Source organism: Anabas testudineus, chromosome 13, assembly GCF_900324465.2.
Source record: "Anabas testudineus chromosome 13, fAnaTes1.2, whole genome shotgun sequence".
NCBI classification, from domain to species: Eukaryota; Metazoa; Chordata; class Actinopteri; order Anabantiformes; family Anabantidae; genus Anabas; species Anabas testudineus.
Window position 1 is genome coordinate 18,450,635 of NC_046622.1, and position 20,271 is coordinate 18,470,905.

Below are 20,271 nucleotides of genomic sequence, written 5' to 3' on the forward strand. Positions count from 1 at the left end.
TGGTTGTTGGACCCTATGTAACAAGTGTGGGATAGAAAAAAAATTGCATAAACATTTTAAATCACACGTTAAGTTTTACTATAAACATGAATGCTCAAAATTTAATTTGGACCAACATGGAACTCTTATTGTTTCAGGACTTACAGCACTGAAAATAAAAAGACATGTTATCTAGCATACACCTGACTGTCTCCACTGCATCAAGATCATCAGGTTTTGAGCTTGAAATCATTTGGAAAAGAAAAAAAAAAAAAAAATCAGACATTTGGCGAAAGGGGGAAAAAAAATAAAAAAGTAGACCTGCAAATTAGCTATTGCTGGACAGTTTTGACATCTGTATTATTAATATGATAACATGACAAGCGGAGATTCTGTACAGTTTGAAGACATACAAAAGAAAGATTCAGTGACTGAAAAACAAAAATGACATAATTGACAATATTAATATACTTATTAATACCAACAAGGCTGTTATTTTTTCTTTTTTTATGTTCAAGCTTAGAACATTAACCATTAGTTTAAAATTGAGGGGAGCAGTCATGTTCTTGTGGGTAGTGTAGTGGTGGGTCATCCATCTCGTCTTCAGTCACCACCTCTCCTGTTCTTTCACCTCTGCTGGGGCGAAGGATTTTTCCAGTTTCCTCCAGCACTACTCACCAGTTTCCAGCCAATCCAAAACACAGTGCTTACATGGAATGAAAAAAAAGTCACAAGGAATCTACACAAAGAACAAAAGTTGAACTTGGCTTCTTTCTTCCCTGTATAAAAAAAAAAAAGGAAAAAAAAAAAAAAAAAAAAAAAAAAAGTAGTAGTATAACTGCGACCCGTTCCCCTCCAAAAATCTACTCCAAGACGGTTACCCTCTGAAAAAAAAAATCATACAGAATACAGTACATCACGTTTTGTTTTACTTCACTTGAACTGCAAAACGAGAGGGCGAGGCTGGGCGGGGAACAGAAATAAGAATTTACCAAGTCTACACTGAATATGATTCTCTGTGGATCCACACAGGAATCAGAGGGAACAGTTGAACTGCATCTTTTTTTTTGCGGCGTCCATAACAGCTAAACAACAACTCCCCTCCCTGCCTAATTTCCACAAGTCCTCTACACCCCAGCAGTGTTGAGCTGGGGAGGCAGAAAAGGGCGTGGTGCTTAATCGTTCTTCTTCTCCCCCTCTGGTTTGTCTGTAATGGCGCCTGCTGGGGCAGAAGCTGCATCCCCTGCTGCTGTGTTGTTCTGAGCATGGTCCAGTCCGCTGGTGCCAAACTCGTTGACCCTGTTGGGATCGACCCGATAGATCCAGCGCTGGTAAAGATAGATGAAGAACACCACGTCTGCAGGAGAAAAAGTAAAATGTAAAAGTCAAATGCATTATACTGTTAATAACAATTCAAAACTACTTAGGTATGCTGAATAAATAAATCAGTACTATATGAGCGTCAAAATTACTATGTGTTAAAATGTAGCACTTAATTAATGCTGTTCCGTCGGTTTATTGAAAATTCACACAAAAGCTTTAGAATCAAAGCACACAGTTAACACGTTCTTTAATTAAAACACTAATATTCTTTGTAGCCACCATTTACTGAAAACCTTTCTTCTTTCAATAAGAAAGGGAAGTAATAATTACAACATACAACAGAAACACGGGAAGCACATTTAAACACAACCAAAGACTGTTCTCCCCATGGTTCACAACTTAACCTAACCAAATGAACTAACGTGTAGATGCAGATGCAGATGCAGTCATTATTATATAGATGTTTGTTGTTAATAAATCTTATATAGGTAAATGTGGTTCATTTACTAATCTTTAATGTTTTTCTGTGGTATACTGATTGTCTTGTTTTGGGTTTTGTCCCAACATATGTGAGGCTAAATAGATCTATGTCTTTCTAAACTAAATCCTGTTTACAGCAGCAGACTGCTGAGTATTACACAACTCTGTTGTTCTACTGATTAACTAGTGCTGTGTAAATGGAAACTGTCCTCAATTTACTGAGACCTGTTATAGTGAGCTACATGGATGCCAAGTCTCTAAATGTGTTTGTGCTTACTATGTCCACAGCCATTTTTTATACTCAATCTGAATGCCAGCTTTTTAAAAATGCAGCCTGTACAATGTGATATGATATTTAATTGCACTAAACAGCACTGTTAAATAAGCTGGTAATAGTATATAAAATTAGTGAGATCTAGAGAGCTGACACTAGGTGGAGTTAGAGGATTAATATAATTGCTGATGGTCATGTGCTCAATCAGTTAGAGGCTAAAGGGAATCAAACACAATACCATGAGTCACAATGATTCTACATTTCTTCTACCATCTGTGTGTTTTGGTAAAAACAGTAAGACCAAAAAGGAGGGCAGGCTTTGGTTTAAACAAACAACAAATTCATCTGGATTAACTGCCTGCCCACATTAGCTGCCACCGTGCTGAGCAATGAGTCGAATCTGAAACCACCTCCAGAAAAACGCAGCAGATCTGAGCTAATCTCCACCAAGCTACAAACTCAAAATGGCTCCACTTCATGTGGGCTGAGGAAGTAAAGAAACAGCTTTTACTCCCACCGGTTTTAGATGGTGGGAGATTTTCTCCCGATTCTGATAAATTCATAGAACATACAAGTATCTTAGCCAGAAAAGACATACCATCTCTGAGGCATCCTATCCTGTACATCATGGGCATCTTGATGACAAAGGCAAACAGGTCATCAATAAAGGTATTGAGAGCCTTGTAGGTAAGCATCCTCCATGGGAGGTGGGCCACAGACTTCATTTTGTAGTTGATGAATAGCTGTGGCGTCATTGTAATAAAACCTTAAAACAAAAAAAAAAAAAGAAAGGAAGGAATCGGTTAGGTAACAGACATTTTTTACACCAGAGGCAGTAAATTAGACAGGCTACATAACTAAGTGTGTAATTATAAGGACTATTAATACACAGCACATTAGCAGAGGCTATTGGGAATTGGGAACGTAACCATGATGCAAGTATGAAAACATTAGCTGTGTGTGCATCAACTCACAAAGACGAGACATGATAATTATGAGAGGCAATGATAAATCAGCCTCATCCCAGCCTTCAAAAACGAATTAGCATAAACACACAAACTATGTGCGTGTGCTACTTCATCTACAATAATCCATGTTAACACCGTGTTAGGACACATATTTGTACCTAACAACACTTTGACTCTTGTACATTACTAGCTTCATAACTATAACTGATAGCAATCTCTATAAATTCATATAAACTTTAGTTTTGTTCAATTTCTGAATCAATAGCTTTTACAATACAATATGGATTAGTTTCCAACATGTTTGTATTTTTATGACTGATAGCATATGTTATGATTTAAAGATAATTCAAATGTTGTTTACAATAGAAACATGAGCACTGAGTAACATCAGTATGCTCACCACTGTGCCCTGTATCAGTTTATAAACAGTACCTACAGTGGAAACAGAAAGTCTGTGGTTTTCTGCATTAGTAGGTCATAAATGTGATCTAATCTATATGCTAAACAAAATGATAAGCAGTGGAGTATATAAATGCTTCAGACAAACTTACCAAAAGTTAACAAGAAGCCGTAGAGCATGCTGAGTATCCATGAATACCAGCCTTTGTGCTCTACATACAATAAGCTGTACACGGCGTAGCAGCCAAACAGAGGGTAGAGGAGCCACGACAAGTACTTGAAAGCCATCTGTTCACAGGGAAGAGATAAAATAATCATTAATTAATTATCATTCAATGGAAACCGTAATATGAAACCAATATAAATGTATTTTTGCAGTCAGTGTTTAAGCACTGCGGTAAACTACTGGTTCAACTTACATCGTCATAGATTTTGGTTGAAGACTCCACATATGTTGACTTGTCTTTGAATACCAATTTTGGAATAACACCTGCAATTTTGTTCTCTCTGTCCAACTGCAAATAGATAAAAATATATTTTTTGAATATGATACTATTAGTATAATAGGAGAAGCAATGAAGAAATTTTGAAAAACAAAATGTATCATCAAATGTAATAGCTAGGGATTATAATAATAATAATAATGTGAAAAAAGTGTTGTTGCTCTGACTTACTTTGACATCCATTACTTTGGTGATTTTCCAAAGGTCAATAAGAAGGCCGATGAAGACGCTGACCTGCACCACAAAGTTGGTTTCATTGTCCAGTATGTACAGCAGCACCACCAGAGACTGGAAAACTCCAAATATGATGGAGCGCACAGACAGACCTTCTAGAGACTGTCTGCTGTTCCAGAACTGGATGTCTGAGGAGAGAATCGTAGAGTAGGGACACATGGGATGGGATGGCTTAGCAAGTAACACTTAGGGACTGGTTCCAATTTGGTAAAATACCCAGATTCATTAAACTCTGCAATCAATGAGTCCCTTATTAAATCTTTTATTCACTGTGTTGTTTTGTTTTGTTTTGTTTAGCCTCTGTTGCTTCAACAGGCTACAGGCATCAGCAAATGAAAATTTAAAAAGACAGATGACGTAAATGTTCCAAATCAGAAAACTACTAAAAAATGTAATATTTTTGTAGAGTACTCAAGGGAAAGGGGCAACTACAATCCTGATTATCAACTGTCCAAAGTAGTGTGCACCATAGTACATTAGTTTCTATTAGTGTAAGTGTTTAAGAGTGTCAAATAAAAAAAAAAAAAAGTACATTTTTAATTAACCTGTTTTCATTGCCCACCAAACAAACTACTTAAAAATTTAATAAGGGATTTAAAAAGATTTAGACTTAATGAGCAGATTCACTACTGGATTCAGATTTGTTAAAATGCTATCAAACCACATCCCTGGACAGAAACTATTCAAGTCCTAAATATAGACTGGCTGTTGTGACCTTACCATTCTTGAAGGCAAGAAACTCAAAGATGCTGTGCACAATGGAGACAACAATAGTTAGTCCCAGCAAGTATGGGTTGGTTTCCAAAAGGGCCACCTGTACACAGAGAAGAAGTTTTTTATATACCCACAATGATTAGATAACAAGATCTTGATTTTATATTTAATCAGGAAGTCAACAGGTTACTGAAATACTATCATGATACAGAAACCAATGGATTTACTGTGATCATTGATTAATGGGCCAACTATTATTAACAACCTTCAGTAAAAAGTCCAAATTTAAAAGTAAAAAAATATCAATTACCGTTCCAACAGATGACAGATTAGATTTTTTTTTTGAACAATAGACCAAATTAATTCAAGATTTTCTCTTTATTATAATATAATTATTATATTATATAATTATATTTTTTGATGAGGTAAACACAGTAAACAGAGTTGATTAACTGAACTGTTGCATCTTTAGTGATTGTACCTGTCTAATGTAATGTAAATCAATTTAACATTCAAAAACCTAAAAATAAACCAACAAAAAAATAAACCTACATGTAACTGATTAGCAGTTAGTGACAGTTTTATGGGCGGCTGAGACGTGAGTATATATGCATTGTTTCATACGAAATGTCTGGATCTGAGTTAACAGCACAGCATACACATCGTTTCTTTATGTTATTAACTAATTTCTATACTGTATCACAATATAAATGTCTAAATAACAGCTGTTGTTATTGCTATTGTTATATGCTCAGCTTGAAGGAACTCGAAGCAAAACTGCATATAGGAACCACAAATACTTCTATGTCGTCATATTTAATTTTTTTTTTTCTGTCTCTGAGACTTTGTGACCTCTTACCTTGACAGAGTCTTGGTCTTCGTCAGACTGTTCGTATGTGTCCTCTGGTAGGAAATTCCATGGTGAGCGAGCGTTCTGGGCGGCATACAGCTGCCAGCGCCACAAGGATAGTGGGCAGTAGGTGAGGAGTAGTGGGAGTTTTGTCAGAGTGTCATTGATGGGATAGTAGTCCTTTTGAAGATTCCAGTAGTCGTTAAAGTACACAATGGGATAATAGTCGCCACTCACTGCATCAAACTTAACATCTAGTGGTACACAGCAAAGAAGAGCAGTAATGTCACAGATGGTTTGGCAAAAAAGAAAACTGTATGTAACCTGAGACATTAGACTAATATGACATCTACAGCATAGAACAGCAGTAGTGGAGAGAAGCTGAGTGGAAGGGGCTTACGCTGGTCTAAAGGAGGGGGAACAGAGCCTTTCACCCAGGCTGTGTGGTCATCTACCATGTTGATGGTGAGATTTGGGTGCCAATGAGAGATGATCTCCACTGGGCCGTGGCTTTCTGCTCGCTGTGAGGAAACACATCTGATTAGACATGTCAATGGTGAGCTGACATTACTACAACATCATGTCCAATGTGCAAAATAACATCAACCTTGATCATTTCGGGGTCTGCTTCTGTTTCCCCTGTCAGCAGATTCTTGGTCTTCAGAAACTTTCTTCGCTTGAATTTATTCAACACTGGGAGTTAAAAAGTCAAAGTTAGAACTTTGTAATGATTATAGAAAATATTCAATTATTGCAACTTCTGCCTGCAGTTCACAGTGTGTGTGTTTTGCACATGTGCTTACTTCGTGTTGCATGAACTGTTGCCAGTCTGCGATGCTGGCCCTTGCGTTTGGGGTCTGGATGGAATCCACTTTTAGTGAAGAACACGTGTATGTAAAGGGAACCATTCTGCTGCACTTTCTGCAAGCGCACAGCACAAAGGGAGAAATATTCATTTCAGGTAAAAACAAATATGTCAAGTTAATTACTATCCCATCTCTTCTGTCATCTTCCTTTTGAACATACAACTATAATTAACTGTTAACTCTAGCTACTCATCTCTAACATTGACCCTCCCCTCCATCCTAAAGCCATCTACCTCTGGGATGTCCATCTCCTTATAGTGCTGGTAACAGCCATCCCCACTCTCTCCTGTGGCCCAGTCTCCATAGACTAGATCCCTGTGGAACCAGAACAGGGCTTCTGTGTTGTTGAAGTCAGAGAAGACCTCCTCCTGGGACACGTACACGTACAGGTCCTGCAGGCATGGTGAGAAAATAAAGGTGTTTATGATATTACAGAGCCAGGGGAGAGTGAGCTAGTTAGTGTGAGAGGGAGAGATAATGCTAGTCTGCTGCACAAATACTTCAGGGAGTCAGAGTATGACGGGTAGTTTTATTAACGGCTTCAATTCAATTAAAAATGTTTCATAAGACAGCTGGCCATAGAGATAAGGCAATGGGAATTTTATGAGGAGGGAACAGATGTAATACCATGAGGGTGTCTTTGGGGAAGAGGTTTCTGCTGGGTACCCTGGGTGCCCCAGCTGGTGTGTTAGGGTCAGGCGTTGATGGCCCTCGGCGGAACCAGCTACTGATCGCCCAGATTATGAAGATTCTGGAGAAACAAGTGTAAACAGAGGAAATGAAGATTTAGTGAGAAAGGCATTAAAGTCAATAATGAGAGAGAAAACACAAAAAAATAATCAGACCAACACAGTTGTTTGAAAAAAGATTTTAGTGTTAACATTAGCCCCCTTTATGAAATAAAAAAAACCTTTAACATTTCCATGGAAATGGCCATATTCTTGCCAAGAATTTAGGAGCAGCATCTCTCAATCAAGAGTTCAAGTGCCACAAGCCCTTTTGATTGGAGTTCTTGAAGTACAGTTTAATACCGATTGATATGTGGTGTGGATTAAAAGCAAGAAAAAAGAAATGGAAAAAAATTCACATGGGGACTAATACTTCTAACCGCCTCTATTTTTTCTATACTAATAGTGGTTGCAATAGCATAAAAACTCTGATACAATACACTGTTTTGTTTCTTGTCACGATCTGCAACAGCAGAGTAAAACCACAAAGGTTAATCTGATTAAACTTTATTCAAACAAACTGAATTACACTCATACTTTATCTGAAACGACGTTCTTGCATCATAAATCAGTCACAGGTCAACAGACTTACTAACTTACAGTACTTATTTATATACAAATATATATATATATATACAAGTATATATATATATACAAATATACATATATATATACAAATATACATATATATATACAAGTATATATATATATATATATACAAGTATATATATATATATACAAGTATATATATATATATATACAAGTATATATATATATACAAGTATATATATATATATACAAGTATATATATATATATACAAGTATATATATATATATACAAGTATATATATATATATATATATATATATACATATATATATATATATATATATATATATATATATATATATATATATATATATATACTTATTTTTATCTGTGTACCTTACAATCTGAATTTTGTGCTTGTGGTTTTCTTCAGTATATGCTGCCCTCTTTTTAAAGTTAAACTTGCATACAAATATTGCATAAAGAGGATTTTCAAATATTTTCAAACTATACAGCTTGAAAGCTACCACATACTCTACTTTACAGCAAGTAGATAATAGGTTAATTCCAGACATTTCAAAATCCAACTTTTTTTTTTTTTTTTTACACATGTAAGCCTCTACTTCCGAGCTTTAGTGTTGTAAATGCAACACTGTTCTGATTTTGTCTAGATGATGAATGGGAGTATTTGCATTTTTATTTTACTGCAGCACACATCAGTTACATTAAGCGTGGCAGTTTTATGAATATGTAAACATTGCTGTAATTATTATTTTTGTAAATTGAATACTGACAGATGATTTGTTTTTATTGCAGTGACAACCTTATTGGAATGAGGACAATTTTAATTCACAGCTGCTGGAAACATGGTTAGGTAGTATTGAAAGTAAGACCTCATGAAAGCCTTTCAAATGTGTATGCTTTTTTCAAATCGTTATAATGTCGAAGACAGGACTTTAAATGATTAATGCAAAACAGTCTTCTAATATATAGACCATTTGCTTATTGGCTAACACAACTGCTGGGCTAAGGAAGGAAATGCAACTTTTTTTTTTTTTTTTTTTTTTTTTTTTTTAAAACTAGATGTCAAACAAGTATAACACTGGTAGCATGCTGAACACATTAAAAACTACTGAATTATAATTAACTACAACACTTTAGTCGGGTAGTACAGCAAACCAGCTGCCATCAGATCGAATCATTCATAAGTGGAGTAAAAGGCAGTGATCGACAGTGCAGGATCTTTTCCTAATTTACCACAGAATAAAAGTAGCATTTTATAGAACCTGAGTAAATAAGTAAGACAAGGTACTGAAGAACATGATAATGATCTGTTTAGATCCTTGTCAACACACAAAGTCCAGCAAGAACAAATTGCCCGCAGCAAAACAGAATTGATTAATGATGTCCATTTATGCATGTTGCTCATTTATGCTGCAATTTTGACATAAAATGTGATATTTAAAAGGCGAAAATTTACTTTAAATTCAGCATTATCCAAGATCTGAGTGTGCTGCAGAAGGACTAAGCTGCGACTTGTTGACCTTTTACTTCCATGGGGATTCTAACAACTATAACAATACACATTGTGGATTTTGATTATTTTACACCCACAGCAGGCTGGTTCTCATCTTGCAAAACGAGAGTGAGTCTGTCAGATTAAAGAACAAACAGACAACTCACCTGAAGAGAACTCCTTTAATGACCTGCCATGCATTAGGTGCCGCCTGTTGCTGCTGCTGTTGCTGCTGCTGTGGGTCCTGTGCATTTTCAGTCGTCTGAACAGTCTGACCATCTGTTGCTGCAGCAGTTCCATTGCTGCTCACCTACAACCACACATACACCAACACATGGTCAGGAAGTAACGATTATGGTACAAGAATGGCAACATGTTATAAAGTATGTCATCAAACCAGTACAGTTTTACTGATAGTAAACAGGAGTCAGTACTCATGACTTACGTTGTTGTACTATACTGAAATCCACAAGTGGTGATAATGACACAGTATCATCTATGGAGATGCAAGGTGAAAGGTGCAAAGATTCGCCACCAAAAGAAAATCTCCACTATTTTGATGGCATGTTTTTAATTAAAACATTTGCTCGTTCAGTGATCTCAAATCTGGTTTTGTTTACAAAAACAGTTTACCCAAAGCCTCATTTTAATTGAAAGTTTAGTTGAAAAAAATTAATTAATTAATTAATTAAAAAACAAGTTTGTCATGGCAGCTCTACAATTCTTACAAATTATAGGTTGGTGATTTAAGAAATTACACAGTACAAAACAAATACCACCGATAGGTTAAGCAGATTATTAGCTACCACCGTCACTGATCTAATCAAACTTTTGTAGTTCTGGCACTGGTAAAATTACTCTTTACGTTGTCAAATTCATGTAAGCGTCAGCATATATATGAGCAACTTAAAGGTAATTAAACGCTAATATTAGTTTGTTCTTTAATGTAATTTCACTCTTGAAAGCTTTTATGAAACCTCCCACCCCTCCAGCACAGCCAATTCTATTCAAGTGACACAATAGACAAGCACATGCCAAGTCATGAGACTCATTCACTATCTAAACATCTAATCTCCCCCTTTGTCACCAACACAAGGGAGACCAGTGGCTGGCCTCTAAAAACAAACAACACTTGGGCTAGAAAATGCTTTCTGTTAAAAGGTTATTATTTATTATGGTCGAGGAGGCACAATGGTAAATATGTAATGTCTCCTCTAAAGCCTAAGCCACTGGCTGTGCACCGTTATAAACAGAACAATTCAAACCCATGAAGAGCCTAAAGATAGGGCTTCACATCCTCCTCCCCATGTCCTGTTGTGTTAAAATAGAAACAGTTCTATTACCCCAAACATGGATCTCTGTCTCCTAGAGGGATTGGCATAATAACCATTAAACAGACAGATCACCAATATATATCTGTTCCAGTTTAAGATAATAATTTACTATTTATACTTTGAAACAAGGATTAACAATTAACCACCCATTCGCCATTCTGAGAAAATGCTTCACACTGGATTAGAAAAGAACAAAGTTAAAGATAAGTCAATTTCGTCAATCGTTCACAGAGAAGTGGGGATTGCTCTAAAAATGTTTACACACGGTGACACTATTATCAGCAGGTGGATGGAAACAACGCAAATAAATTTACTATATTACAATATACAATTACAAAACACCCTCAGTCTCTGCTACAATACCAACATCTAATAATTTATTTGTATTTATAATATATATATATATATATATATATATATATATATATATATATATATATATATATATATATATATATATATATATATATATATATATATATATATATATATCATTTTAATTTAAGCCAACACCCCTGGCTTTATATCTGGCTGCTAGCCACTTAGTGTTTCTCCTAAATTAATTCTTTCTGATTCTCCTGGCCTCAATAGCAATATCAGCCCTATCTGAACCCAGTAGCAGATTTATCCTGACAAAGCAGTTTTATTACAAGAGACACTAAGAGCAGGTAGCACCTGTGTCAAGAGTTTCTGCCGCTTTACATTTTCATCACAAAGCAAAGCATTAGTTGCTCTAAAAGATCCAACTGTAAACAACTTTATTATCATGTCATTATCCACAGAATCCAAAAGGACAGATCAAACTATCAAGATAAGAACAGTTGCTTAAGAGACTATGAGGAATCTGTAAATAACTTCAAACTCTGGTAAATATTGTTTAATGACCTTCTGGGTTTTTTTTAAGGTTGTAGGGAATTAGTGTTTTTGCTTTGTTTACACTAAACTCAACAACTCTTCACAGGCATAAAGTGAGGTTAAGAAACTTTAGAATTAAAACTGGGATAAAAAAGGAACTGAAAGAAACCAACTCACTGTGAAATTAAAAATTTTATTATAATTATTAGTTGAATGACAAATGTTACAGACACCCGGGGCGGCAACTAGCAATTATTACTGAGTCATCATTTAGTCTATAAAATGTTGGAAAAATGTTATGACTCCAACACAGTCAATGACGATTTTTTTGGATTTGCTTGTTTTATTATTCAGCCTTAAACCCCCAAATATGACGTTTATGATCGTACATAACGAAAATCCACAGCTGAGAAGCTGGATATTCAGCATTAGTGGATGGGGAAAAAAACGATTATGAAGATAGTAACAGCAGCAATAACTTTATATTGATCCACTAACAGTGGCAGTGCTGAAAATATCCTGCAGTTATATCACAACAATATTTAGTAAAACTAGAAAAGCTTGTTTTTGTCGGACCAAACACACACACGGCACCAGGAAGACCGGTCGTTTTGCCTCAAGGGACCAGTGATTCACTTTGACCTCTGGTAACTTATGGTAGCCATTTGTCAGGAAAATTACAGTAAATTGTAAACGCTAATTACCCTCAAGGACTGCTAATACGTCGACTACTACAGCTGGATCGTTTACGCTGTCATTTGAACAGGATGGCACATAAAGGCCGAGCGCTGTGAGCAGTGACAGTAAATAGAGAGCTAGCTAGCGTTAGGTGTGAAGATGCGTCTGGAGACCGGCCTGGCTGCTCACGCCAAGCTGCGTTGTTCGGGTTTAGGCCTCGTTAAAGCTAACTGACACACTGCAGCACTCAGCTGGCTGCCTCTGCCATACCTGGAGTCCACTAGTTACCTGCTCGGGTCCGTGTTACAGGGTGTCTCCCGGCGCTAACTCGCCCTTTCAGCCGCCCGGTCTCTGTCGACACTCACGGTTTCTCAACCGCGGCACGAGGGGGTCGTTTTAAAACCAACCGGCACTGACAACGTCACTGGGGCTCGTGTGCCGATCGGTAACGCGTTTGAATGCCAACCGTCCCGGACTAAACGTCCAAACAAACACAACTGAGCCCTTACCCTGGCTGTGAAAAGCACATAGGATAATAGCAGTGTCATTCATTTTACCTCGCCGTTGCTCACGGTAGCTTTGGTCGCTCCGCTCTCCTGCGTCGCCATCTTTCCTTGTCTCCTGTCGCGCACACAACCACACGACGCTGCTGGCTGGGAAACTGCGCCGAGTATCGCGAGAGTTCAGTAGTAGCGTCTTTATCGTGACGTGCGTCTTCAGTGGGGTGATGACAAGTGTGCGACGGAAACTTGGCTCTTTTTGTTTTTGTTTTTTTTTTCCATTTTATTGCTAAATATGCGGAGCCGGAATAGAATAAACGTTAATCTGGACGTAACAGTTTATTTATTGTATCCTTAGTAAAAATAAAACTACACGGAAAAGAAAAAGATGTGATCAAAACAGTAAATAATCAAATCTACTTTATATTGAATGACACTGAGTCACATTCTAACATTCAGAGAAATATATCGTACACTTAGCTGTTTTAATACCAATCATTTAATTTCCTCCTTCAAACAGCTCTCATTGTCCAAAGATGCATGACTAAGCTATTTTATCAGCCTTGTTACAAGACGCTCACAGCAACTGGACCCCAGCTGCTGTTTTCACAGGGGCCATTCACCAGGAGGTCAACTGGTCCACAGCATGGATAACACCACACCTATCTTTTCTGACCAACAGCCTAAAGCAGAAGAGTTTTCACTAATAAAAAAAGATGCTACCTTGTAATTAAGACCTTTTTTAAAAACTGTCCCAGCGTTTACCCTCAGTATAGGAAGTGAGGTCCGCACACTGAGAAATCTGAAACCACATACCTAAGAAAGACACACACTGAGGATGTTGATATTTCTGTTCCGTTGCACTGTTGATAATTTCCTTGGCAAATCACTCTTTTTTTTAGATCTGACATCCTCATTATCACATTTACAAGTACCTGCTTGTTGTGAGTACTGTATACTTGTACAATGTGTGGATACTTCATTTCATGAAATGTTTCATTTCAAACCACATATAAGCAAAATATCCACTTCTTTCAAGTAGATCACTTTATCAAATATAATGGTATGAAAACACAAAAATACTTCTACACTGACAAACTACATAAAAAATGGTAGGCCTACTTGCTAGTTAATTCAGCAGTATAAATACAGTTATATAACCTCTGACGTTGACAGAGTGAATTCACACATCAAGTCAATTTTATTATTTCAGCCACAAATTACAAATATTACACCTATACCAGCTACAATTTTACAATCCACAGAACCTATGACACCATCTGTCCTTAGTCACATTAAGAAAAAATCCACAGAAACCCTTAAAAAGGCAAACATTTGAAGGATCCCTCAACCAGAATGGCCAGACAACAAGATTGTATAGAGTAGAGAGAAGTAGCAAAGAGTGGAGTGGAAAAGATTGAAAAACAGAATGACTACAACTACAAACATATAATGATAAAAAAATAAATATTAAGTATTATTAACAGCTTCAGACAGTGTGTACAACATTCAGGGCTAGACTACAGAAATAAATCAACTTAATCTGATAAGCTGCTGTACCAACAAATAGTTTTTATTACGCATTTCTCTTTGGCACTTAACACCAGCACCTTAGAAATTGACAGAGTTGAATGTGTGCTGGTGACATTGCTTTGAAAAAAAAAAAAAGATGAGAAAGGTGCACATGAGAACAGCATATCAACAGTTTTAGCTGAGTAGCATGAAACAGCATAACTAAGGCATATCTTTCATTTGAAATGCACATTGTAAAAAAAGCTGTTGTAATGGAGTTTGACATTGTTCACTTAGTGCTAACAGAGACGGTGTCATGCTTATGACAAACTAATGAAAAAACGGTGTGAAATTTAGCCTAATAGGTACGACCCAAAATTTAATATTATGGAGTACATTTTAATTTTATTTCTAGTTTAAGTTTATTTTTAAACTTTGGCATCCATATGCATACAGGAGATCTGAGCTTAAATTAAGTGTGTAAATTAGATTTATTCAATCACATTAACAAAAAAAATAAAAAATTAAACTGAGACTTACCAATTCAAATTTAATCCTAAATATACATTTAAACATGTATACTTTTTATTTCAGTAGTTCAATATAAGCAGGACACATTCAAGTGCAGACAATTTAATTTTTAACAAGAGGAATTAAAGTAACAAAAATATTGAGAAGAATTACATCTGGTATTCACCTGGACTAAAATTGGAACTGTTTACATACAGCATACAAACACAAATTTACATTTTAGGTTGTTAAGAAGAGAAATATCTAACCCTGCATACTTTCACACTCAGGAATTGTATAACTATGTAGACAGTGATAGCTGCAACGGGCTGCAAAAAGATACAACAGCTGTGAGACTTATTGGTCTCTTTTTTCTTAATTGTGAATTTCTTGTTTGTTAACCGATATTGAAAAACGACTGAATTATTTTGACAATTGAGGAGTGATTGCAATCAATGTCTGGAAATTGTTTCTGGAAGTTTTAACTCAACTCGACACCAAGTTAGGAATACAAATCCAATTTTTATTTTAGTGTCTAAGCATTTTAGGTGAGATTGGTGGTCCAGAGACAGTTTTCTGGACCACTATTTTAGCAATGTACAGTCTTCAAAAACAAAAACGCTAAGACTACAGTTAACTATTAACAGTTATATACAATCATTTTTGTACACACTGGTATAAACTGAATAAAGAGAAATGTAGTTGGCATTCAGACTGTCAGGTTACATTGAATACTCCAGTCTTGGGAAAGCTTAGGAGCAACAAGCTCTACTAAAGCAAAGAAAATTAAATCAATCAGAAGTGCATGAAGTGAAAGACCACAATGTAACCTTCAGTGGACTGCCTCACAGAAAAAAATTCCCTTGCCTTTACCAATTCCTGTAAGTTTGAGCTCCTCTTGTTATCCATATTGTTATCATATCTACCACACCAACAGACTTCACTTTTTCATGTTGCATTGGTGGACCTTGGGGCTGAATGCCCTTAAACCATCCCTTCCAGACAAGCAAAAAAACAAAACTAACAACCAAAAAACATTTGCTGCAATAAAAATTACTCTTTATCATCTCTGGTTGGTTGGATGAAGAACAGCTTGAGGCAGTGGAGAAAACCTAAACAGTCCTAAATCTCATCTAAACCGTAATCCTCCTCAGGGAAGTCGCCCACAGTCACAGTCAGGGGCTTCACAAATGCACCGTATTTGTTCTCACATTCAAAGTATTGCTTCCCTTCAACACTGCAGAGACATGTTTAAAAAAGGACAAGGTTTAAGTCAGGCAAAATCAAGACCAACAAGACAATGTGCATAATTAAGAAAGAATGACTGTGCTCTTACGTTCCATTGTGCTTTCCCAGGGGCTCGTCGTACTTCACACCAACCCAATAGCCTGGCTTGAAATCTGTTGTACCTGCAATCAGCATACCAACATTGTTAGTTACTCGTAAACCTAAAATCTCAGTCTTCATAAACAGTTGAATTACAGGAAAAGCACACTTTAATCTTATCTTTATTAACAAATTCAGATTATATATTTTTTCCCACTGTTTTATGTGTTATATGTAAGATGAAGGATCAACAAATTTGGACTTTTACTATTAGGACATAGCAGCTCTTCCAGCAGTTACATTTGGTCTCCTAAAACTAGCAGATCAAGGTATAAAAAGGGCTACAATTATTCCTTTCACTTGCATAGACTGCAATTACAACAATGTCTGCTCTGTTAGACAGAAGCTCACTTAAACCGGTGTACTGATCAAAGTGAGCCAGCTTCAACCACACTTACCAACATACATGACTGTGCCAAGCTTTGTGGGTTGCCCAGGGACCTGCACTTTGCATCGTCTGCCAACAGAAATGGCATCAGCAGCAGACTTCTGTTCTTCCTCTCGAGCAGCATGCTCCACTTTCTTCTTGGCCATTTCTTCCTCATTGAAGCGACCAACACGATGTTTCTTCATGAATGATCTTGCTGTGTCTGAAGGAAAGAAGGTTGGATTGTGTGATCAATGGAAGCTGTTTGATTATGTATGAATAACTGCTTCACAATAAAAGTTTTAACTATTAGCAATTAAAGAATTGTATGCATGTATGCACTGTATCTATTAAAAGATAACAGAACATATATTGCTGATTGACTATGTGCACAAAAAATAACTAATTCAATATTAACATATAGTGATACCTTTATCAATGACTGAATGAAGCAGTGCTATGGTGGTTGATTTTTAGTGAGCTGATTTACCAAGTCATCATTCATAATTTTATTTGGATTTTTGTGTAATGACAATGCTATCCTGCAAAAGCTCAATCTGATTATAAAATTGAGGAAATGTATTTTATTTAATACCAAAAACACAGCCAAATGTTTATGCTGTGAGAATTAGAAATTAGAAAGAAGCTTACCTGTTTTCTTATCATAAGCATCTTCTGAGAGTTCAAACTTCTCCACTTTGGAAACATCAGTGAACTCACCCATCTGACCTCCACTTCTATCAACAACCTGTGGAAGAAATTATATTCAAGATGAGATAAAACACGTAAAGCAATTATCTGCCTTTTCTTTTTGTTACCATTACATTTTCATAGTAACATAAATGTGTGCAATCTGCTTTGAAAACTTTCATCTTATTGGTGAACATAAGTGCTCATTGTACAAAACCATTGCTCCATACATGTATTCTGCAGTCATCATCCACAGGATAGGAACCCAGCAAAGCTTCATCATCCATTTTCTGCAAGAACTTGTCAGAGACACTGAATAACTCCAGGTCCATGCAGGAGGCAGGTGCACCTATAACCATCTCCAACTTTCCCTAATTACAACACAAGCAATATAAGTTATTACTGCACGTGGTATAATCATTGCAATCGGTTAAAGTCTATTTCTAGGTCTACAACAAGATGAAGATGGTAAAATCTAACAAAATAATCTTAACAACGTGCAATGTATTGTGCAGGCTATGTCTGGGAAAACCCAGTGGTAGAGCCAACATGTTTAAAGGTGTAGAATGTATCACAAATAGGAAGCTGAGGCTTACCTTTAGTTCTGCTATACTAATCCCTCTATTGAACCTGCGCTGCACCTCAAAGGAAGAGATGGTGCTTGTAAGGCGCACATTCACAGTGGGGTTGGTAACTACTGTTATTCCGCTGTCCATTTTCCAAACTGTTTAGATTCAACTAGTGCTCAAAACCTGAAAAGAGCAGACAATGTGACATTAACCAATGGGGTTGAAAGCAATGCATTATCTCACAGATGCAAATAGATGCATTTCTTCATTAACATCTGACAGTGAGTGTACTTTGATTCATTTATTTTTTGCAAAGCAATCCCAAATAACTCCAAGAACAAAAGGGTACGTTTACTACATTAACAATACTAGCTGTTACTCGGCCAATGGTACCGTTAACTACTGCTCTATCTCTCATTACTGAACAAATACTGCAATTAAACTTAACGTTTAGCATCAGCCTATACTATATTTTTGACACATTTTCTCTCGTGTTCACACTGTGTAACATCTGAGAACGTTTAACTTTCATTATACATTTCCCAACTTTTAGCTAGCTACTTTAGAATAGCTAGCCACAGGCTGTGTTCATGCTAGCTAGCTGTTTGGGTGGCTAGCACAACAATCATGCTGGATACACTAAGGAGCCTTCGCTAAACACCAAGGTTGCCATAGTTACTTACAAATATGTATTATTCCTTTCGATGGTATTTGAAACACAGTTTGAAAATGACGATTAGTGTCTGTATCACAAGTTACCCAGATGAACCCATGACTAATGTAGTATAATAACTGCAGAAACGAAGCCTCGCGATTTGGTTCTGCCAGAAAACGGTACCACCGATTCCGGCCACGCCCAGCTCTGGAACCTTCTACCCACCCCCACACCGGAATTCACCAATTACATCGAGAAGCAAATTATGTTGACCAATCGTGTTACTCTACGTAAGAAAGAACCGCCTACTTACAAGAAGATTGACACAATTGACAACCAACTATCAGACAGGACTGAGTTTGGACTGTTAGATAACCACAGAGCGGCGCTATGTGCACAAAGGTTCTTTATGGGAAATATCTTAACCTAGATCAGGCATTTAGTGTGTTATTGGAAGTTAACAAACAAATGATAAACTGTTGAATATAAATGTTCCTGGAATTTTAATTCAGTGCCACATTGTTGTTGGGGTTTTTTTTTTTATTTGATATCAAGTTTACTGATGCTGGTGTAAATACTGATAGGCTACCTTTTATGATTAAAGGTAGCTCAGAGAGTGAAATATTTCACGATCCAAGAGAGGAATGCCTTAATAGGTTAAGCACATTCATTTTTGAATAAAAGAAACTTTTCAGTGGTGAATAAAGAATTCACGCAGCATGATAGGAATAATTTGTTTAATGTGCACATTCAAGTGATACTAATTTTGATACTTTACATTTACATTTAGTTATTTGGCAGAGACTTTTATCCAAATCAACTTTGAGGTAAAAAAAAAAACAAGCAAATATCCAAACCAAGGGCACAACCTTTAAAGTAAAGTGCTTTAGTAAGCGCTGTTTCAGTTTAATGTGCAAAGAAATATTTCAGTGCAGAGAAAGGTTCAGAAGAGTTTAGTTTTTAGCAAATCTTTGAAAGTTGAGAGTGAGGCAGTTGAGTGTGCAAAGGTGGATAGATCGATCCACCATCATGAAACCACTGAGCTGAAAAGATTTGCCTGAGATCTTTTGAGTGACCCCCAGTCACAGATTCCAAAATGACCTTAATGCCACACCATGTCTTGGTGCAAAAGAGAAATTGAAATAGCAATTAATGTTTAGAATAAAGTATACCCTATTTGTAATGAAAATAAAATAATGTAATTTAAAGCATTTCTGTGGGGACTGAAATCTCAATGATTAGTTATATCTTGGAAAAGAACAATCTCTTGTTGTTGCTGTTTGACAGACAACAAAATAAAAATAAAAAAAATCTCCCCGTGAGAAAATTAAACCTATTCTCTAATCATGGCCATGCAGTGGACTAAAGTATTCAACAAACACACAGAACAGAACATGTGTGGGCAGAAATAAGAAGATCAAAGAAAGCTAGAGAGCTCACCCACAACCAGACACGCAGGAGGAGGGGGTGAGCCTGAAACAAGCCCACAGCCCCACGGTGAAAATTTACATTCCTTTTGTTGTTGATGGATATGCAGGTCTGTAAACCTGCCCGACCTTATTCACACTCTTCTGCAGATCATAGGCTCCATGTTATTACACATAACATCCTTAAATTTCTCCCATAAATCTCGGAGCTTCAGCTTAATGCTCAGGTTCCGGTTACACTTTCAGTTTTTATCATCATCAACGGAGAGTAAAACCTGTGGTAGCTTGTTTATTTTCTGAAATTGTCCTGAACTTACCTGATAGGCTATATTAAATGTGTTACAGTACTGGATTCATATATTCAGTGCGAAATTGATACTTGTCACAAGCAGCACTCTATCAGAT

General features: G+C 36.5%; 2 protein-coding genes across 2 annotated transcripts; both read right to left on the bottom strand.

The window, feature by feature from the left end:
* Positions 1 to 54: 54 nt before the first annotated feature.
* On the bottom strand, positions 55 to 12,917 carry clptm1 (CLPTM1 regulator of GABA type A receptor forward trafficking). The gene is made up of 14 exons (XM_026340597.1): positions 12,808 to 12,917; positions 9,551 to 9,693; positions 7,218 to 7,341; positions 6,824 to 6,982; positions 6,528 to 6,645; positions 6,332 to 6,417; positions 6,125 to 6,245; positions 5,734 to 5,978; positions 4,881 to 4,974; positions 4,098 to 4,288; positions 3,843 to 3,938; positions 3,576 to 3,711; positions 2,655 to 2,822; positions 55 to 1,336 (listed from the first exon to the last, which is right to left on the bottom strand). The coding sequence occupies exons 1-14, from the start codon at positions 12,856 to 12,858 to the stop codon at positions 1,155 to 1,157; spliced, it is 1,914 nt and encodes a 637-aa protein (XP_026196382.1). The 5' UTR covers positions 12,859 to 12,917; the 3' UTR covers positions 55 to 1,154.
* A 1,962-nt stretch (positions 12,918 to 14,879) lies between these two features.
* tbcb (tubulin folding cofactor B) lies at positions 14,880 to 18,635 on the bottom strand. The gene is made up of 7 exons (XM_026341325.1): positions 18,468 to 18,635; positions 17,812 to 17,967; positions 17,446 to 17,586; positions 17,177 to 17,273; positions 16,557 to 16,748; positions 16,109 to 16,181; positions 14,880 to 16,009 (listed from the first exon to the last, which is right to left on the bottom strand). Exons 2-7 carry the CDS (start codon positions 17,929 to 17,931, stop codon positions 15,895 to 15,897), a joined length of 738 nt encoding a protein of 245 aa, XP_026197110.1. The 5' UTR covers positions 17,932 to 17,967; positions 18,468 to 18,635; the 3' UTR covers positions 14,880 to 15,894.
* Between the last annotated feature and the right edge of the window lie 1,636 nt (positions 18,636 to 20,271).